Here is a 23,769-nt window from a genome sequence, read left to right on the forward strand (position 1 = left end):
GTAATACTGTAACTTTAAAATAAATTTTCAGGTAATTGAGTTTTCTTCCTCCTGCTTTACAAAAATATTTTCTATCACTATAGTTAACACAACCTAAGACAGCAAAGCAGGAGCAAATGGGACACACACACACACACACACACACACACACACACACACACACAAAGCTCAATTAACCAAGACATTCTATATTCAAGGGCAAACAATAGGTATGGAGTAACTACGTAAATATCATCAAACAGGTAATGGCTAGGGTCTTGTTTTGCAACGTACACCTGAAGTTTCAGAACTACATTCAAAGGACGGAACAATATGCTTCTAAATATACTGTCTGAAAAATAAATCTTTATTTTTTTTAAGATTTTATTTATTTATTCTTGAGAGACACAGAGAGAGTGGAGACATAGGCAGAGAGGGAAGCAGGCTCCCTACAGGGAGCCCGATGTGGGACTCAATCCCAGGACCCCAGGATCACGCCCTGAGCCAAAGGCAGACGCTCAACCACTGAGCCACCCAGGCGCCCCTGAAAATTGTATCTATGTAAATCTCTTATATATCCTTCAAACTGAGCTCAAGAATTACCTTTCCAAGTTTCCCTGCCACACAGTTAATCACACCTTCTTCCTCTTTAATTCTGTACTTGTATCACACCACACCACAACACACAGTAAACCAACAACTTATTTTTTCTAACCTTCCAGAATATGATCTTCATGAAAACAGTGACTGGCTGGCATCCTTGCATGCCTATTATCTAGCAAAGTGCATGGCACAAAATTGATTCTAGTAGATGCTTGCATGATATATATTTCATGAAATATTGTTGTGTGATAAAAATGCTTTCTTATATCTTTCTACACTTTAATATTTCTGAAATAAAAATATCTAAATAATTAATCAATATATTTAATATGGTAGTGGTGTTTCTCCTTTCTCTTGGAAAGCTTTTATTAAATTGGTGATACCTCACATAATAAATGGTGTCAGAGAATCCAGGAAACTCAGTATTGATGAACAATTTCTAACATTAATAAAAATCATATCAACAATAATTTTTCTTATTGACATGATCAATTCTTGATTTTCTATGGTAATACAAGACAGTAATCGCTAGTTTATTCCCTAATTACAGAAAAGAATACATTAATTGTTGGTATATATTTATCAAATATAACATTCTTAACATTATTTTTCAGAATTATCACATTATTTTTCTTAACCTAATATCAAAATCAGCCTGATTTCTGAATATGTACCATTACCATAAAGATTCTAATATCTCAGTCAAAAGCACAGAGCTATGAGAACATTAAACTGAAAGTGTCAGCTTTGATTTTAATATTCTGTTTACTTATATCCATCTTTTTTTCCATACACTTAGTACCTGACTTTATTTTAAATGATGGCAAGATATACTGCTTCCTCAACCATGTTTCTCCTCACCAAATTCTGCAATTCTGCTTATGGGAACAAAGTATTATACCTATAAGATTTAATGATTTAAAAAAAAAAAAAGATTTAATGGCTTTTCTACTTTCCAAGGCTGTTCTCTCATCTAACACACATCTCACCCTAAACATCTTTGCCCTGACAACATTTAAGCTACTTATATTATTAACGATCAGTCTATTCCAATATCCTTTTCTTACATAATTAAGCTTCTTCACTGCCCATACACTAGTCTGCCTACATTTTAAAAACACATTCTTATTTTTATTAAATGAATCTAGCAGGGTATTTTTCTCACTAAAAGCTAAGTATAATGCATTACATTAAAAATGATTGTTTTAATTCTAATCAATATGATAACAGACTGGCAAAAACTTGGATAGGAGATAGAGGTAATTTCCCTGAAGACTTACCAAATGATGTCAGTCTAAATCTGCAAAGGTTAGACCTGATCAGATTGTTTACTACACTAAACTTGGGTAAATCTGCATGATGTACATGAGATACTTCATAGTCAAACATGCATTACTTACATCCGAACTTATATCCTGGACTCCTAAGAACAAAAAAAGTTTACAATATTGAAAAGATTATGGGATATTATCTAAAATACTGAGTCTCTTGGTGTTTTTGTTTTTCTGTAAATAGATATACTGGTAAAATCCTTTAGGCAAAATATCAGCTCCTGATACTGAATCAAAATGGTTCTATTATTTAATTCCAAAAATAAACAGCACAGAAATTTAGATAGTTATATTAAAAAAATATACTTTTATCAAAAAGAAAAATTGGCTTTGACTCTAAACCACATCATCAGCTGTAAATTTACCTTAGTTAAGTTTCTTTAAAACCTACAAACTATATCCATATGTAAAATTACTTAAAAAGAAAAATCATATTCTCATGTGGAAAGGGAAGGAAGGGAGCTTATGAAAGCTGTTAATCTCCCCCAAAATCTGCTCTTACTTACCAAATTTTGAAACACTTCTAGAATTATAAATAAAAATGGTAATAGTTACACTTCTATAGTATTTATAGACTACTAAATATATTATATTCAAATCTAATTTAACATTTAAACATACTTTAAGCTTATCAAACTAGCCATTTAACACTTACAATATATTTAACAATATTTCTTTAATCGTAAAGTTAATGTCTATGTCATTTACCTAATATGAAAAAACTGCCCAAAATGTAGTAAGTATAATTTAAATTTAGTATTCTGAAAGTTAATCACCTAACAAAAGCCATTTGTAATTTATGGTATTTCTATGGTTTTGGTTAATTCATTTTAGTTAACACGTTTTTATATTTGCATTTCCCTGGAAATTATAAGAGTTGTAACACATGTACTGCAGAATTTATCTGTATAACTGAATTGACATTAAGCCTATTTAATCTAGAACATTTCTAAAAACTTCACTGAGCTGCCATAATTTTTGTCAGCATATGTAGTACTGAATGACCATCAAAATACCTGAATTGAAACTATTCCAGTCTAGCAGTTTGTAAGATCTTGTGTTACCCATAATTCCGACAAAGGCTGAGTTCAAAACAGCAAATTAGTAGATCAGTTTTAGGTGCAGAATAGTAGGAAAAAAAAAAAAAAAACACTACAAACAAGAACATAATTGACAACACCACTCGACAGGAACTGGAAAGACACAGACAGCAGAGTTAATAAGAAGTAGAAATAGAAAGAGAAGAAGGAGCATGCTATCATAATCTAATATCACCTAAACTCGAGTTGTTTAAGATAATGACCTTGATTTTTAAAACCACTCCATTCTTTTCCGTGTTTAATATTTAAGAAAGGAGAAAATTCTAAAAGAGCTAACTTGAAATAATAATAATCCATAATTAGCAGGTGGTAGTGGTTTTTAAAATAAGATTTTTTTCCTTCTATCCTCAGTGTAAAATGAAAATTTCTCATATTCACTAGACAAAAAAATAGCTGCAAGATTCATTTGAAGGTGCAAATACAGCACTTTAAACATTAGCACATGCATCTCGATTCATCATAAGTTTCTCTCAGCAAAGTAACTCAGTGACATAAAATTAATACATCATCATCATCATGGTAGATGCTAATCTAGAGGGGTTTTTTAACATTCAGCTTTTTTTCAACAAACTAAATCTTTTTCATAAATATTTATTTATGAAATATTAAGAACATTAATAAAACGTTCTTAAAATCTTTTGTGCATAATACATATATAAAACAACCCAAAGAATGCGATATTTACATCAAAATACTGTAATAATGAAACCATTAGAATATATAGTCGATTTGTATTTAACTGAAAATAAAACAAAATTAAAATATAATTTATGTATCATTAAAAGCATTTATATTATATGCCTATAATCTTTTGGGAAATAAGTACATTAATAACTGAGAATTTGTAAATGCAAATTGAAAAAAAATATTCCAAAAAGGGGAGCAAAGTAAGAGAATGAATAAGCTGATAATTACAATACACAAAATGTATTCTGTAATAAAAATTCCTGTTTTATTCCCTGGGCCTGGATTCTTACATTTCTCACACCACTAGAATACACTGGCAAGAATGATAAGCCAGGAAGAAGAGTTTTTTGTCAAAAGTAATGGGATTTAAAAAAAAAAAAAAAGTAATGGGATTTTAAATACAGCTCTCTACTTAAACTTATTTAAGTCATTCTTGTTTGTTCTCCCAGACTCTATGGCTTACTCAGAGTACATGGAAGCAACAATAAAATCATAATGTTTTCAGTAAACAGAAGATATCACCAACAGTTAAATATATTCCTGAAACCATTTTTGGAGCTTATCAGTGGGTGTAATCTATTAAAATATTTGAGTCAACAGGCCAAAGAAACACAGGCAACAAGCCTTGGGCCACACAGTTAATGTCAGGTATATTAACTCAGTAATTCCTTGAACTTTCCAAATAATACAAGTTCCTAAACATAAAGATATGGAACTTGAAGTCTCCAATGTCTCAATACATTAAACTGGCATCAATCTAAATATGTCTTTAATTACTACAGAATAAAGAAAAGATCTCAAATTGACCAGAAAAAAATAAGAAATAGTGGGAAAAAATAATAAACCAGAGAAGAAAAAGAGAAGACTAATGCTTAAAAGATATATTTGTTCAGCTTTAAGAGTTAAATAATCCTAGCTATTATTCTTCTGAAAATCTCGTTCCAGCTCTGGAAAAAATTCCATTCTGTTTCTCTGGAATTATTAACTGAAATGACATCAAACCACAAGGCACAGGTTACATTTTTTTCTTAAATTTAAAAGAACGGTAATGTTCTGAATCCCCAAAATCACTATCTGCAATGTTTTGCATAAAATAATTTCGAAGAGTTTTACTTTTTGTAGCTATTAGTACAAGTGTCAGGAAGAGGTTATTGGAAGTGACAATTTAAATTTTTCAAAAAAATGTACGTATATATGCCAAATAAAAACAGTAACATAACTTCAGCTTTAAAGTATATCATCAAAATAATAAGTGACTTGAGCAAATTACTAGGAATCCAGTCAATGAGAACTGCAAGAACACTCCATACGGGAAGTTTCTACCACACTTATCATGTATTTGGGATTTAAAAAAACCATCAAAGCATTCCTAAACCAAGGGCCTGAAATTGAAACTGATTTGATGCCTTCTTCTTTTATGATCATGGTCCCATGTTTTAAAGAGGTGAGCTACTATTCTTATTTGTTTACTTATATAGAATAAATAGCTTCAGAAAAGAAACCGAAAATACACAGCACTATTTTTTTTTAATTCTTAGATACTACACAATGTTTATAATTACATTTCAAAGGAATACTTCTTTTAGGAATAAGGAAATTACTAAAATAAACTACAGAGAATTATTGCTAGTTAAAAGAATTAACATCTTATGAAAATGGTCAAATTGCAAAATTTGCTATCTGCCTGGATCAAAGAAAAAGAGCTGACTCAAAAGTTACTTAAGGATTCCTTCAAAGTGATGCTTTGGCCAAAAAAAATTAATCAAGATTTCTTTGCTTTACATAAAAAGCTAACTAGAATATACTTCTACTTATTTGATTTTTTTTTCAATTAGGGTTACTGCAAATACTTAAAGCAACATGCGCCAGTTTATATTTTCTTTTTCATTTCTCTTTTCAGTTAGATTTGACTTTTTTTAAATTATAAAAATTAATTTTAATAACCACAGTTTAAGTAAATGCAATACTGAAAACAAACTTTTAAAGGACATACCAGGATTGTGGATACGATCCAAAAGCTTCACAGAGCGTGCACTAACAACACCCCCAACATGCACAAGAAATCCAGGAGGAAATGCCGTCAAGGTAAAAAATGGAAATTCCTAGTAGAAAGAAGGGGGGGGGGGAATATAATTGACCATGTGTAAAGTACAAAAAATGTGTTTGTTAAAAAGTCTGATCCCCATAGATTATATTCATCCTATGAAATATGAATCCTATCCCTTAACAAAAGGCTACCAATTAGTTACACATTATACATGCTTTGTAATTAAAAGTTTTCTTAGATGTTTAGAGTTCCTAATCCTTTCCCTATATATATTATGTTATACAATATCCAAACACTCTATCGATTTTCAATGAGAAAAAAAGGCTCTCAGAGTTTTGGGATATTTGAACACACTCTTCCTTCCTCTCTATCTCCTACTCAGATGCAAATTAACAGGGAGATGCAAGGATTCTCCTGCCCTTCTATTCAATGTCTACTTCTCAGTGGGGCAAAATCCTCCTGAAGTACACTTACTCAATTCCAGGCTACTGGTAAAGACTCTTGGCCTAGTCCAAGAGATCAGTAAGAATGTGGGACTGAGGGAAGAGTGAGAGAATAAGCAGTGAGGGTTAAGACATTCATGGAAATGTGAAGGGCAAATACCAAGCTTTACTGGGTAGAGAATCGTTGTGTAAGATTATTTACTCTATGAACACCAACCCCAGCAGGAGAGAATTTTAAGTACATAAATGTATGTTAAGGAAAAGGGAGAAAAATGTAGATGACAGAAAGGGAGGAAATAAAATTCCAGGAGTTCTTCCAAGTTTCATTCTCCCGTTCTCTCTCAAGGACATCAATATCATCAATTTAGAGGTAAGAGAGAAATGGGAAAACAGAGAAAGGAAATTCACTGAAATAGAACCCAGGAAAAAAGGGAAGCTCTTGTGACTCTCCAAATATAGAGGCCTCTCATATTACACAAAATTGGATGCAAGCAAGGAAAATTTAATATGTGCCTCATCTGGCTATAAGATTAATGTAGCTCACTTAACCAGAAGTCACTTACCAGTAGCCTCAGCTATTCAGAACATAACTGAGAGCTGGAAAATAAGCAAAACCGCGCTCTCAACAGTCAAAAGAACTGCTATATATCCAAGTACTAAAATTTATTTACTTGACTCATAAGGAATCCCTATAGACTATATCCATACTATGTCATACAGTAATTAAAAATACATAATTTTAGGAACATATTTTAAAATCTAGCAATATCTTTTTTTTTCTGGACCATAGCAGATTAAATGTAGCAAATAAAAGCTAAGAGATAAAGACAAACAGAATATACTACTAGAAGCAGGCACATGTAAAACAGCAAGGTTACTGACTGGTTGCTTAAAGCACAGAGAATACACTCACCAAAGCATAATTCACAAAGCATAGCAACTTGGAGTCATGTAGCACAAAGGCAAACAGTTCTGCACATTTGAGTTACCCATGAAGATATAGTATAAAATATATAGAGAATTTAGAAATAAATTCAGTTAGAATTTAAAAGTAATATTTAAATTAACAAGGGTAATAAAAACCTAGGCTACATTTAAAAAAAAAAAAGTAAAAACCAGTCTGTGGAAATGGATAGGTTTGGTCCTGCTGATAAGCAAAAAGGAAGAAAGGGAGAGGCTAGGAGACGAATTTCACTTACATGTATTATAAAATGTTTAGTCAAAATGTCTCATTTCCACCTGAATTTTTTAAATATAAGTTTTATTTTTTTTTTTTATTTATTTATGATAGTCACACAGGTAGAGAGAGAGAGACAGAGACATAGGCAGAGGGAGAAGCAGGCTCCATGCACCGGGAGCCCGACGTGGGATTCGATCCTGGGTCTCCAGGATCGTGCCCTGGGCCAAAGGCAGGCGCTAAACCACTGCACCACCCAGGGATCCCTAAATATAAGTTTTAAATGAGAAACATGCAAGTAAGCTTATGCTATCAGAAACTTAAATATCTTACCTATGATTTTTTTTTCAATTTTAAGTACACGGTTTTTAAATTTCCTCAAAGTACTGAAGCATAGCATAAAAAAGCACTTTACATTTAATCTTCATACTTAAACATTTTAAATATTCTAGACAAAAGACACTGAAAGTAAAATTTTTGTACGCTAAATGGAAATCTGCACATCTTTCTGAAAAGAAAGAAGTTCAGTAAATTCACATATTGGAAAATATCTGCATATCAGAATTTAGGAAGGTTTAAAAATGAACCTAAATGATTTCTCTACTTGTGATTCTGACTCTTCTCCAGAAGACGAGATAAAGGGACAAGAGGAAAAGTATCATACCAGAGTTGCTGGTCATAAAAGAAAAAGTAGGGGAATGGCTGTCCAAAGAGGCAGACACCTACTCTGTCAACTTAAACTGGCCTACCCGTCCAATCAGCACACTTACTTTAACACACAAAATCTAACCTGGAGCATGTAAAAATGGCATGGTTATTCAACCAAAACTCCATCTTCAGATAATTCTTTCAGAAGAACTACAGCTGATACCCATTGTTAAATACCTATCATCTCCAGCCCCAATATATAGTGACTACTAGAAGTACTTACAAAAGTGCCAGCCCTCTGTGAGCTATAAACCTGGTTTCTTGAAATTTCTGATTAAAACAGCGAGGCAAGGAGCTGGTTTTAATTTCTAGTCTATCATTATTCCTGATAAATTTATAGGTTCTCTTCCACTGAAAAGAACAGCTTCCTTAAGATCAACCAAGACTAACCCCTTTTTAACGCCTAGATGGGAGTAATGTTTTAACATTTAACTAGAATTCTTCTTAGAATATATTTAAATAGTTTATTTTTTAATCAAATATTCCCTTTATTATCCCAAGAAACCAGAGTTAACTTTTGAGATTAAAAAAAATTCCAGGAAAAAAAAAAATTCAAGAGGGGCAGCCCAGGTGGCTCAGCAGTTTAGCACTGCCTTCAGCCCAGGGCATGATCCTGGAGACCCAGGTTCGAGTTTCATGTCGGGTTCCCTACATGGGGCCTGCTTCTTTCTCTGCCTGTGTCTCTGCCTCTCTCTCTCTGTGTCTCTCATGAATAAATAAATAAAATCTTAAAAAAAAAAAAATTCCACGGGCAGCTCGGGTGGCTCAGCGGTTTAGCTCAGCGGTTTAGCGCCACCTTCAGCCCGGGGCCTGATCCTGGAGACCCAGGACTGAGTCCCACACCCGACTCCCTGCATGGAGCCTGCTTCTCCCTCTGCCTGTGTCTCTGCCTCTCTCTCTGTGTCTCTCATGAATAAGTAAATAAAAATCTTAAAAAAAAAAAAAAATTCCATACCAAATTCCTACTATGATTTATTGTATAATTTTACTCCACTTCTAAAAAGGTCATCAACAGAGTTTGCTTTATGCCAGTGTTTCCCAAAGTGTGGTCCATACTAATAGGTATTTCACATAGAAGATTTCATTGTAAAATATGTTTCGGAAACCCTAGGTTAAACCAAGTCAACCAGGTTTCTTTATTGAAGAAAAATATACATCCCAGCAGCTGAAAAGTAACTTCATTTTTCTTACAGGTGAAAGAAGAATCATACTGAAAAATAAATTTGCTTTACATCAAATAGTTCACAGGTAGAACCTAAATCTAATCAAACTTTTACCTCTACATCTTATCTCCTAATCATCTGACCTCTATCACCAAGATTTTATCAACTTCTTTTCACTGATTTTGTGAAAGAAAAAAGAGAACACTTCTTTTTTTGAGAACTGCTACTTGATTAATCCATTAAATAAAAGATGTTGGACAAAGGTTCTCTTTGCCTCAAGAAAAAAAAGCCATACAATTTATTAAAGGTGGCAAGGGGTATAAATTAATATTTTAAAAATAAATATAAAAATGGCATTAAGTATATCATATGTTCACCTTGATGTAGTATTCAACTTGGCAGAGTTAAGTCATATCTGGACACATATGTGGAGAATTCTTCATACTTCTGTACAAACTTTTTTCCCAAAACAAAGACATACTAATGGCAACTCACATTAGTGAATGGGAAAGCTAAAGATGATGCTTGTTCTATTTATTACATACTCAGGATAGAGAGGTAATCTCATTAACTCAAGTAACTACTATAGGTTAGGTACATAAATATATTGCCAACTCAGGTTTTACAAAGTTGTAAATGAAAACTATATAGTTCTCCCACAACTTTACCACTAATTCCATAAAGATTATCTAGTAATGTATGCCCAACGTGTCCAAAACTTTAAGAGTGTTAAAAAGCACATCTGAAAACATAAATTTTATCCAAACTAAATCTGAAACAATTTTTATTGATTAGTGTTTTTCTATTATAAAGCTAGATGTTTTCAAAAGTTCTTAATATAGGTAATACAGTCACAGGCAGATATATGGGCAAAATCTCTGATCTCGTATCAGTTTTTCTATTCTTATGAATTCTAGAATGATAATTACAAGGAAATATTCCTAGTGTAAGGAACTCTGTACAGAATGTAAAACTGGAGTGGGGGGGGAGGTAAGAGCATTCTGCCCTAAAAAATTATTAAGTGAACACATACCTCACCCTGACTCACTTCTCTGTTTTCAGTCCCTTTCAGTATTTGGTTTTAATAAATGGTTCCAAAGTTTAAGCGGGTTTTTGCATGACAGGAGCTGGTATGCCTGCAAGGTGTTAAAGTAGCTCAAGGGCAACTGCTGCCTGATAAGGGGATAAAGCAAACAGCTTGTGGTGCTGAAGTCTCATCCATCTGTTTAGCTCAGCTCTCCTTTCCCTCAGCCTGGTCTAAAAGGCAAACAGTACATACAGATACTTTCCACATAGGAAAGAAAGTCTAAAAAAAGCAAACCGTTCTATTGTTTGTAGTAATAGAATCTAAAAACACTATTCTCAAAAGCTAATCTCTAGAGAAGAAATATCTTTGTTTTATAGAATGCATTCTTTTATAAGTATTTACTAGGTTTTACCTTTTTTTTTTTAATGCTAGCGTAAAATAGAACATGTAAAAGAAAATTCTGTAAATGCTATAAACTTCCAAATCATACACAATGAAAGCTATGGAACTGTGCCTTAAAATAACTAACATAACATATAAATAATCATGCACTGTATTAGTTAAGTAGGAAAAAAAAATGAGCCTCATAGTGCTAATAAGTTAAAAAAAATTGCATTACGGAAAGAAATAAAGCTGGCAACATTTGTTAAAGCTTAAATAAAACAAATGATCAAGATTAAAACTAGAACAGCTACCAATACAAGAAATAGGCTCTCACACATGTTCAGAAACATACCCGCCTTCTACAGAACCTATGAGGCGATCCTCCCTTAGCAATGAAGTTTACACACACAAAAAAAAATAAAAATAAAAAGAGAAAAATCATCCAAAAATTTGAACTATTTATTTCCCATTTATCATAGTTAACTAAAGATTAAACTTATAATAATTAAAAGACATGTATTCACATACCAAATACACATTGTTTATGTTAATCTGTAGAAATACCGAATCTGTGCATTTCTTACCCCTCAGAGATTGGCCACCCATAAAAATAATCACAGCATATAAATATATTAATATACTAAAGAATTTTCTTTCTTTCTTTTTCTTTTTATGGAGGCTCCATGACCAGCATAGAGCCCTGCATTCACAACCCTGAGGTAAGACCTGAGCTCAGATCAAGAGCTGGGCATTTAACTAACTGAGCCACTCAGGTGGTCCCAAGAATTATCTTTAATATACAACTAAAATATTTTTTTTCTGGAAAAAGTCTACTATTTCCTTCTATAAATTATAATTTTAAGGAAAAACGAGAAATGATCTCATCATTCAATGGCTATTTCCAAAAAGACTATTTCTAATAAAAGATGGGAGGATAAAACAAAAAAGTTACAAAATTACTCCAAATTAAAATTAATTATTCATAAACAAATTTCTTTGATATCTTAAATAAATTTTTTTTGGACTTTGAAATTACATTACAGATACATGATCAAAACCATATTACATAACCATATATTAAGTTATAAATACAAGGAAACATGTTAATAAAATCATATTAACAGTGTAAGAATAAAGAATGTTGAGTGTCTCTTACCCTTTGTTCCAGTGCTGATTGAGTCTGTTGTCTTAAAAGAGCTTTAAATGGCCCCCCTTCTTTTCCAGCACTACCACTTCCCATTCCTACAGAACATCAGTACATAAATAACAACCAAAAAACAACTATAGAAACAGAAGGTTTAACTGCATTCATTTTTATAAATATCATGAGTCAAAATCTCTTAAAATGATCCAAACATTTAGAGTACTTGACATGGCAATTAGCACATATTTTACTCTATTTTATTCACAAAGTTTTCTTTAGAAACAAGATGTCAAAACCATACTGATCACAGCTAGTTTTAGACTCAATCTGTTCTAAAACCTATTTTTTAAAGTATGTTTTAATGTGATGAATTTTTGTGTAATATTCAATTTTTAAGTCGAGTCTTCTAATACAAAATAATCAAGATATTACCAATTACACTTGATCCATGAACAACACAGGTTTGAACTGCACAAGTCCACTTATACATGAATTATTTTCAATAAATACTGTACAGAACTGTAAATGTACTTTCTATTCCTAATGATTTTCTTAATAACATTTTCTTTCCTCTAGTTTACTTCGTTGCAAGAATACAGTATATAATCCACATGACAAAATATGTATTATTTATGTTATCAGTAAGGCCTGTGGTCAAGAGTAGGTTATTAATAGTTGAAATTTTGGAGAATCAGAAGTTATATGAGCATTTTCAACTTATGCAGGGTCCTGTTGCTCAAGGGTCAACTGTAAGCTTACTATGGTAACAATTTAAGAATACTAAAAGAAATCGAGAAACATCAAATGTTTGTTTAAAAGTAAATAAAGAGAAGCACTTTTAATTGGACTTACTAAAAATATTCCAAAATTCTCTAAGAGCATGAATTTTAGGCAGTTTTGAAATATAGGCAAATCTAATTTCTGATAACTTCCCATTCCTAAATATAACATTATGACAAAACACTATTAACATTCATAGTTTTCAAATACTCGTTTGTAAAAATCAACATAAAATACCTTTAAAAACTAAAAATCAGACATATTAGACACATCACAAATGTACATAGTTATGAATGAAAAAAGTATATTTCCCAAGCTCTTAGATGTATTTTTAAAGGCTTAATTTCTCATTTCTTTCCCTACTTTATCCTTTTGATAATACCAATTGATCAATTATGATAAAAAAATTATAGAAAGCAGGGGACAGATAAGAAGCCAGTGCTCTATAAACTGAAGTTAACAGTTCAATTCCACCCTTTCAAAACTGAAGATACATACAGTCAGATTTACTGCAATGACTTAAAAAAGGAACTAATTTACTTATACATTTTTAGCTGTTCTTGGATAAGGAAACAAAGGTTAGCATATGTATAGTCCCATTCTGTTCTTTAAAAATAAAAAAAGAAAGCATTTTTCTTGTGGTAATCTAAATACGGTTTTTAGAGACTATACAATACTAAACATAGAAATGAAACTAAGATCTTTATATGAAGCACTGAAAGTCATAAAATAAAATTAATTTTGTAGAGATAAATAAAACATCTGAAAATACAGCAGAATATTTTGAAAATTAATGCAATGGACAGAAAAAAATGGATAATGAAAGAATATCACCAAATGAGACTTAAATTGATTCAAACAGAATAATTACTACTGTAACCATATGGCTAAGCAACATGATGGTGCAGGACTGAAGTGAATGGAGTTGGTGTGAAGGGAAAGAAAGTAAAGTGTCTAAAACAGAAATTCTAGTAATGAGAGCCTAATAATCAGTGGAAATAGGCAGATCTATGTCCTCAGACATAGAATTTTTTAATAAATAATTTCAGAATATTCATAAATATCTATCAAGTAACCCTCAATCACGTCCTCACAATCATCAAAATCATTTAACTCTGTCCACCAATAAGAAAAATAAGAAGTACGCCCTATGTAAGATACCCAATACTTCTTTATAGTATGAAATAATTAACTGTTTTCAAAGGTGATTTAAAATAAAGGGATTAAAAAGCTGACATAATGTGATCCTACCAGAAGCAGCCAGGAACAGCTCTTCACTGAAAGAAACACTTTTCCTCAGAACGGGGCTGACAGGGCTAGAAGGATGAGGGGGAAGGCTAGATTCCGAGAGGAGGAGACAGGACTTTTTAAGATGAAGGGAACCACAAGAGAGAGAGGGGGAGCTAGGACACAGGTAAATCCTAGGCCCCTGTAAGTAAGGTGCTGTGGAGGAAAGTAGCAGAGAAAAGATGCAGATTCAGAAGATGACCAGAAAATGCAGAATAAGGAAAGCAATGATGAAACAAAACATAACAGTAAAAATGGGTTTTAAAATGCTACATAAATTACACTAAGCATATGAAGTCATTAGCAAGACCATCTACCCAACACAATATAAATAAAAGGTATAGTCTAAAATTTAGCCAAACCTTTACAAACTTTGCATTTGTAAAAATTTTTTTAAATCATTAACATGGGATTTTATACCATTCTAATCACTTGGGAGCTGGTTTTTCAAAAACACCTAAATTGCCTTTTTTTTTTTTGCTTAAGAATGTATAAAGTTAAAATGTACATCTTAAACATTTTTAAAGCCAGAAACTTATTGCCTCAAACATAAACATGATTTAAAGTGGCAAAGTACAGTTCTTCAAATGTTACTAAAGTGTATCACTAATGAGTATTTTAATTGAATACCCATAAAAAAAATAGCACCACATTAAACAGTTGCCATCATCAATCTGAAATATTAACTTCTTCCTGTCCATCTTTGAGATATTACTACTTTTCTTTTTCCTCTAAAATTTTAATTATTCAAGTCTGATCATAACACTGTTCACACTTAAAGATTTGAGTATGTAAGGGGTAAATACTCTCAAATCACAAAAAATATACATGGTTAAAAGCCTTTTTTTTTAAGTAAAAATTAGCTTGAATCAGTGTCAGATCAATACTCTAACACTAGTATTCTAAAATTCCACTCCTACTAATTGAGTACTTGAAAAAAAATATATGAAAATAAAACCTGTAAAATGCCAAAAATCAGAACCTACAGAAATATCCATTTTTTAAAATTACTTATCTGAAAAAAAAACAACAGTTTAACTACAAATAGAAAATGAATTTTCTCCATGCTTTATTTATTTTTGGTTTCCCAGTTTACATATAATAAATCAATCATAATCAGCCTATCCCCACTATTTCGAGACTGATTTTTTATACAGATAAATTTGAAAGCAGAGAATTATGAAATGCATATTCAATTATAGTTTTAGAAATTTTTAAAAAATCATAATTTTGCCATTTCAAATCTCTTCCAGAACACTCCTCAGGAATATTCAAAGGTATTTAGGGATTCAGGATAAGGCCAAAATACTAAAAATCGTTAATGTTCTACAAATATATATTAATGATAGTGAATAGCATATGCAGTAGAAAAACAAAATAATTTATTTAGAGGCAGCTAATATAGAAATACATGAGAATAATAACTATTATAAATGAATCTTTAAAAACTAGAACTTTGGAGCTAGAAAAGCAAATGCAAAAAAGTTTTCATTGATAATTGACTGCCTACAAAAAAGCTAAGGGAAGACAAATCTCATTCAATTAAGTTTTATTTGACCATCTTTTTTAGACTTGGTCTTCTGGTGTATTAAAAGAAAGGAAATAGACCAAGGAAATACTTTCAAAAATTTATCTGTGGCACGGTAAAGAAAAATAAAGTTTAAAATATCAGAAAGTTACCTGGAATACACAAATTGCCAAGAGTCAAAGCCTAAAGAAATATTTTTAAGAAAACTTATTCTTCAAATACTATCCTAAGCCTTTCTTGTTTTGATAGGTATGAATTTGAAGGCCAGAATCTTACCTTTTATTTAAAAAAAAAAAAGAAGAAGAAGAAGAAGAAACTACACTTTGGTTCAGTTTTTATGGCATAAATATGGTTAAGATGCCACACTCCATTGCTTTACTATCAAATATCTCATGATGTGGGGGGGCCTGGGTGGCTCAGTCGGTTGAGTATCCTACTCTTGATTTTGGCTCAGGTCACAATCTCAGGGTTGTGGGACTGGCCCCGCATAGGGCTCCATGCTCAGCAGGGAGGCTGCTTGGATTCTCTCTTTGCTCCCCACCACTCCATGAGCAAGTGGGCACATGCTCACTCACTCTAAAATAAATATTTTTTTTAAATCTCATGATTTTTAGGTGTTATTCATGTTATGCTTACGTAAATAAAAAATAAGCTATTCTTTTTAAAGAATTAGGTATTCATACTTATCTTCCTCACATTTTGTGACTACACTTATACAAATAGATACTAAATCTACAGGCTTTCTTTTTAATGTTCTTTCTTTATTTTAGAAGTAGCACTGGCTATTGAATTAATTTCTTTTCACTGTTTTCAGAAAATCTAGGATCATTTTATAAATTTCTTTCCTAACACACAAAAGTTTATTAAAGATGGTAAAAATGACACAGAAACTACGCAAGATGTTTTCATCAATCTGGTGAAAAAACACCAGACAAAAACAATATTTACAAAAATTGCTCAATACTAACTTTTTAACTTTTTACATTTTACTTTCCTTAACAATACTAACTGAATGATTTAAATAGGTTAATTCTACTTTAAGAAGTAACAAAATATTTTGACTTTTTAAACAATTTTTATCATAAAACATTCATAAAAACTCACAGAAATTATTCATCCAAAATACAAATAGGAGAGGGAAAAATCATAAATTTCAAACATTGAGAAATATGTAAGAATAAGTAAAAATGCTACTTTCTAACCTAAAGAGTAAGACTAGCAAAACCAAACATTTTAAATAGCACAAAGTTAATAAATAGATTATATGCACTCCAATAAAACCATTTCAAATGTTCCAAACTTTTTTATAATAAAGTCTTAGAATTAAACTCAGAAATAGACAGAAAAATGAATTTGAAAATGTCTCCACTGCATGAGGAATTGGATTGCAAGCTACTAGTATTACTTTCTATTCAAAAGCTTTAAGATGTTATTCCTCATAATATGATCATGAAATGAAAAATGTCTACATGCAAAAATAAATTCTGGACTTCATATCCACACTGATTAAATCAACAAATGGCAGATCTTTGAACAAGGTAATTTCTGAACTGTATGAAAATTCCATATTTTAATGATAGTAACTGAAAATGATCAGTAGTCACATTATCTTTTAACTGAAATGCCAAAAACAGGAGGAAAGCCTTGGATGGAAAGCTAATAAAGAACAGAAACAAATTTGAAAGAAAAAAAAAAAGAAAAAAGGAAAAGAAAAAGGTGGGTGGAAGCGCCTTACCAGTTTTGGGTGTCAAACTCAAATCTGTGTCAGAAGAAGAGGACTGTCGACTGTAGGACTTGGAAGGTGAAAAGGAATAAGTTTGGTTTTTCAGAGGGGTTGAGGGTCCTGATGAGTGAGTATTGGGATTGGGATCTTCATTGAAGGGAATCCTGCCAGAAGAAGGTGGAGAAATATTAAGCAATCATGTGCCAAAGGACTTGACGGAAGGCAGCATGATCCAAACACCAGGAAAGTATTGGGCAGGGCCAGCAGTCATTTCTTAAGTGTGGAGCTGGGTATGAGGCCAAAGACAACCAATTGCTGTTTAACCATTCATCATTCTCCAGATAAAAAATTATCTGCACTGAAACAGTTAATAAGCCAAGTAAAAAAGCAAAGAAGCATGAAATGACAGACTAAGGGGGTAAAAAATATTAAAAGGAAAAATAAAAAGAATAAATACATGACTAAAATACTTTCAAATAAACAATGCTTTTTTAAGTTACAAAAAAAAATGATGCTGCAAATGGTGTGTGTAAATATTCACAATTGTTTTTATATTTGCACACACAGATATCTTCAAAAGAAAAATGTTTCCTTATCCTATAGCATCAAGAGTGCCACAGCTAAAAACACAGCAGTGAAAAAAAAATGAATACAGCTACACAGAACCATTGCATTTTGTGCAGAAGTTGCTTACCTGTTTTCCAATAGCTCTCTTCCACAGAATAAAACAGACCCTACTATGTAATAAGTTTTGTACATAAATAAAATAAGGAAATCAAAAGCTTTGACAGTTATTTCATTTAGAATCCAATCATCAATTTTATTTCTAACCAAATGCAGAAATAATGGCAAAAATACATACTGGAGGACTCTCCTAAAAACTTACAGGACGCCTATGTAAGATAGGGTTCTTACAGGATCTATGGAAGAGACTTTGGAAGCTAGAAGAACATTTTCACTTCCAAGTAGTTACAGCCTCTGTGGTGGCTAAATACTGGATTTCTTCACTGCAGCTGGACTTCAAGTAAGAAAAGGAGGAAGCAAAGACCTGTGGTACCTGCCTACACTATGCTACCTGCCTGCCTGCCCTTTGCAGCCACTCTGCCTGTGGCCTGCTTTCCCCAGCTCTTGAGTCTGAGCAGTCTCGTACCAGTATAGATGAGAGTGGGAACAGACACAGAGAAGTTCTGAGTAAGTCGTGAGCCAGTAGCAGAGTGAATTGGGCTGTTGTGAGTCGAGCGGCATCCATGGCTTGGAGGATGAACCAGCGGAGACCTGAGGGAATTTGTAGTCAAAGTGGAAGAAAAGAAAACAATACATACAACAGATAGCAAAGTTATGTTAAAATAACTTCAAAGGAGCTTTAGTTAGGGGAGAGGAATTTTTAATCCTCAACATGCAAAAAACAAATTTTAATTTAAAAAGAATTGCTAAATACTAACTTGTTAGGATACAGTTATAGTTTTAAGGGATCAGATTAATAATTAGGACTGTGAATAAGAAAAACAGCAAGCAGAAATAGTGGCATTAAATAAGAAAAAGACTAAGATTTGGATTCTAAGTTGCTTTAAAATGCTTGTTATTATTTTGATCACCAGAAAGCTTACTACACCCATAAAAGTGAAAAGTCAAATATAAAGTTCTTATATTACTTCTGAAACTGAATTGATGTAATAATGACATTTTTCTATTAAAAAAGTTTAACAGAACTATTTCTGTCTATAATCACAAGACATTGGTAATAGAAAATATGAAAAATGACAGCATAAAAAAATGAACTAAATGGATACAAGCAAATATAAACATTCCAGGACTTCAGCACTCCAAATATAGTGCTTTCCAGACTACACTGGAAAACAAAACAAAGCAAGGGGACAGTGCTTTTCAAAACACATTAATAAAACAATGTAGATAACTTTTGTCTAGCTCTCAAAGAGAATATATTATTTAAATTTAAATAGAATTTATTAAACTACATTCTGAATTGAAATTTTATAAGTATCAACTGATATCCTACAATGGATCATATCTATATGTAAGTATAGGTATATATTTAGATCACATCCACAGATACATATTCACATATAATATTTAAATGTCCATGAAGAAATTTTGCTAAAAGGACATAGTTACATTGAATGGAGAAAAATGACAGACAACTAAGAATCCTGTACTTCATATTAGCAATTATTTCACTAAGCAGTGCCTTTGCTTATGCATAAAAAGGGGAAAGAATCATATGTGAATACACTCTAAAAAACTATCCTATCCCCATTTTTTAGAATGCAAACTAAGCAGATCAAGAGCTCAACTCTTCCTTGCCTCTTCTTTTCTACTGGCCAGTGAACATTACCGACAATCACAATTTGTCACAGTTCAAATGGCAATAATGGTCTTTCACAACATCTACAAACTATTTCCTGAAAATATCACTGGTTTTACAATAGGACAATGTTTCTGTTTTTGTTGCTAGTTTAAAATAAAAATGTGTTTAATACAATTGATAAAAATCAAACATTTCATTGATGACCTATCTGTATACAAACAACTGAATGAGGTTTTATTTTTTTTTCTTTCTCTGAAGTCACTAATGAAGTTAAAATTCTAAGAATCAGTGCTGTAGAGGAGAAATTACAATTAACTTCTCTTAGAGACTACTTTTTTTTTTTAAGTAGAGAAGCAGTAGATTGTATTTAAATGCACTCTCTACCATCAAGATAGCTCAGCAAGGAAATGCCAAAGAGATTTATATTATCCATTACAATAAATATCTGAAAGGAAAGAAAAACCCAATGGAGTAGAACACACTATTAATAAAGGTAAAATAAAATGAACACTGTAAAAGGTTCAAATTATCACATCTAATTAAAATCCAAATACAAGAGAGTATCACTATATGTATTCTTGGAGTTCTAATTCTTATCAGTCTCCTTGTATTAAAGATATCTTGCAATAATACCCTAGTGACATTTCTAATATTAAATCCATTCAAACAGGAACATAATCCAAACTATCTTCTATCAAATTCCTGTCTAGAATCAACATTATAATTAAACATCAGAATAATTATAATCAGTTGAATCATAAAACAATTGATACTAGCACCCAAGTTGAGTCATTATCAAAAATACAAAGAACCTGGATGAAATAAAGCAGCCAGAGTACTGAGTTATTTATTTTTTAAATAGCATGACTGAGGCAGTAATAAGATGCCTTTCAGAAAATCTTAACGAAGCAATTTAAATTCTTCATGACAACTTAAAGCAGATGGGCTACAACAAAATTGGAAAAGGAGAACACTTAGAAAACCCCAGAAGATTTACATTAATGTAACTATTCCTAAATGTAGGTAAAACGTACTCCACTACCATCAATATATCATTGTGTAAGAAACCAACAGATAATATAGTATTATTCTCTTTCCACTAAGTAATTTAGTGAGAAGAGGAAAATTTCAGACATCACATCTGCAAAAGTCAGGCCCCTTCAGGCAATTTAGATAAACCTGGAGGATGGCAAGAAAGAGGGACCTAGGTCTTTACTTAAATTTGATGTGGAAAAAGAAAATAAGTGAATCCCTCAAAAAGTTAAACCTGCAATCTGATTTTACCTGTGGCAGCAAGCAGTTCATATCTTTTTAAGACATATCTTAAATGGAATATAAAGCAAATTCACTCTTCAATTCATTTAAAACAATTCATCTCACTTGTCAAGGTATTTCCCAATAAGATCAAGCAATGTATCTAATACTGTGCTCCCTCTTGTGACTAAAACTTAATCTAATAACTGAACGTATTAGAAGGCCAACAGAGAGGAACAGAATGTATCTGAAGGCCAACAGAAAGGAAATAATAAACAGAAAATAAGCTTAAGAGGAAAATCTCACTTTAAAAAACATTGTTAAAAAAAGTTGAATCATCGTATTGTACATGTAAAACTAATATAACACTGTATGTCAATTATTTTGGAATTTAAATTTTTTTAAAAAAAGACTGTGATTTTTTTTTTAGTCAACCTCCTCTTGGCTATTGCTAATCCGGGAAGCATTTTGGGTTTTCTGACTACAGAATCCTGACTCCCTGATGATATAGGGCAGGAGTCGGCAAACTATACCCTACAGGTCAAATCCATCCTGCTATCTGTTCTGTAAATAATCAGGTTTTATTGGAACACAACCACACTCATTCATTTGCATACTGTCATAGCTGTTTTCATGCTACATCGGCAAAGCTGAGTAGTTATTAACAAAGACTAAATTATTTACCTATATCTTCTGGTCATTTACAAAAAATTTGTTACCCTGGATCTAGAAGAATCTCTATATCAGTGGGTCTCAATGGAAGTACTACTGGTATTTAAGATGGAACAAGTCTTCATTGTACAGAGTTGTCCCTTGCTGTACAGAACCGTGAGCACTTCTAGTCCTCAACCAGGATCTTCCCCCTCACCCCAATCATTATGACAGAAAATTTTCATTTTAAACATTCCTTGTAGACAGCACCACCACCTCGTTGAGAATCTTTTGCCTTAGACACAAACGATAACACTTAAGCCAAATGCAGCCAACCAAAGTGTTTTTGTTGAATCACACTCTGTTTTTTAAAAATGTATGAGCCTAAATTCCTTTAGATCAGGATCAGTAAACTCCTTTTTCTGGTAAACAAAGACAGAAACTATATGGCTAGGGCGTGTAATATTTACTATCCAGCCTTTCACAGAAAAAATTTGCCAACATCTGCTTTACATGACCCGTAGTACTATTTAATTATACTCTAGTATTTTATTTATATAAACTGTCTGGCCTTCATAGACATTTGCATTTGAGACCCCTGCAAAGGTCAATCTTTCCTGCTATACTTTTCCTTTCTATATTATGTTGGTAACAATAAGCATAATTGGATTATCAGTTATAATAATGGGTTTTAAGCACTCCCCAAAAAATAAATAAAAATTCCATAAATATACATTTTATGCTTTAAATATAGTGTCTAAAGATCTGAAATCAGTTTGGTTTTACATTATTTAACTTGAGTTTCATATTAAGACACTATAAATAAAATATTAGGAATAGCTAAACAGATTAAAGCTTCAGCTTTTCATAGTTATCTCTGATAATAAAAATTACCATATGAAAAAAAAATCACCATAGGGAACAATGTATGTTAAACAACTCTCCCAGAATATTTCAAATCAAATGAAAACATAAAGGTAAAAGATAAAAAGCTCCATAAGAATGATTCATTGATTCATACTTACTCCTTCATTTCTTTGGATGGAGAATTACATGCAGGAAGGAATGCTGCCGGGCTACTTAGTTTATCCAGTGTACAAGCTGTTCCTATGGCTCGTACCACTAACCCAGATTCGCCTTCCAGATCAAAACACTGTAAGTACCCAACAACTGCATTTCCTCTCATTTCAAGTACTTTCAAGCCAATCTTCCTCTGCAGTTCACCTACCAAAAAAAAAAAAAAAAAAAAGAAAGAAAATTCATTCTGCTTCAGATCTTCATATTACAGAATATAAAGTTGGATAACAATAAAAAAAGAGTAAAAAAAAAATCATAGATTTCTAGAACTTGAAAAGAACCTAAAAGATTATCTGCTCCAGCCTCCTACTTTCAGGGAGGTAAGACATTACTAGTTGCATTTTACAGATGCGATATATTAAGATTCACTCATTCATGCATTCATTTACCAAATAATTTTTGGTTGTGTACTATGTGCCTGGCATTCTTCCTTTCTTCTAAGTGCTAGAAATACAGAGGTGAACAAAAAAGATATATTATTTAATATATTAAATATAACATTATATATTATATTAAGTATAAATATACTTATATTGATTTATAAGTATTAATAAATGTATACTCATTAATATATAAGTGTATTTATATTTTATATTTAAAACAAATTTATTATACATAAGTATAGGATTTGTATTTATTAAATATAACATGTATACTTATTGTCTGATATACATGTGAGAGTGTGTGTGTATATATATATGTATATATATACACACACACAAACATATATACATATAAATTTTAAATGGTAAACAACTTCTTCAAAGAAAAATAAAGAAAATAGGTTAAGAATGGTAGGAAGAGGGGATCCCTGGGTGGCTCAGCGGTGTAGCGCCTGCTTTTGGCCCAGGACATGATCCTGGAGTCCCGGGATCGAGTCCCACATCAGGCTCCCTGCATGGAGCCGGCTTCTCCCTCTGCCTATGTCTCTGCCTCTGTCTCTCTCTTTCTGTGTCTCTCATGAATAAATGAACTCTTTTTTTTTTTTTTAATAAACTCCTTAAAAAAAAATATGGTAGGAAGAAGTAGAGAGAGCTAAAACAAGTTGTCAGAGAAGGGCTACGAAAAGGCAACAAAAAACATTAAGACGTATTACCTAAACTCTGACTACAAATAAATACTAGAAAAGGAAAACTAGAACCCAGTTCCTACTTCCTTGCTCAGGGTTCTTTCCATTATGCCACTTCATGAGCACAAATTCATTTTACTACCTAGTTAAGAAGGAAGTATAAGCTTCTGATTCAGATTTCCTCTTATAAGGTGGCAGTACGTGTTTGTCCAGAAAGATAGGGACAAGGGTAGGGAAATCAGTCATGTATAATTTATAGCTTTCATTGTGAAATTTCAGGT

The 23,769-nt window shown here is 32.0% G+C and overlaps 1 protein-coding gene across 8 annotated transcripts in view; it reads right to left on the reverse strand.

The window, feature by feature from the left end:
* Positions 1-23,769, reverse strand: part of C2CD5 (C2 calcium dependent domain containing 5) — a 100,870-nt gene that overhangs the window by 49,761 nt on the left and 27,340 nt on the right. For 6 of the 8 annotated variants that reach the window (XM_055318551.1, XM_055318552.1, XM_055318549.1 and 3 more), the window contains 4 exons: positions 22,368-22,566; positions 17,124-17,275; positions 11,806-11,891; positions 5,694-5,802 (listed from right to left, as the gene is read on the reverse strand). In XM_055318551.1, the coding sequence (XP_055174526.1) occupies positions 5,694-5,802; positions 11,806-11,891; positions 17,124-17,275; positions 22,368-22,566 (546 nt within the window). Of the gene's footprint in view, positions 1-5,693; positions 5,803-11,805; positions 11,892-13,824; positions 14,017-17,123; positions 17,276-18,261; positions 18,421-22,367; positions 22,567-23,769 lie in introns of those variants that run through there. The other 2 variants (XM_055318556.1, XM_055318557.1) reach the window with 2 other exon arrangements.

This window comes from Nyctereutes procyonoides, unplaced genomic scaffold (assembly GCF_905146905.1).
Source record: "Nyctereutes procyonoides isolate TBG_1078 unplaced genomic scaffold, NYPRO_anot_genome, whole genome shotgun sequence".
Taxonomy (NCBI): Eukaryota; Metazoa; Chordata; class Mammalia; order Carnivora; family Canidae; genus Nyctereutes; species Nyctereutes procyonoides.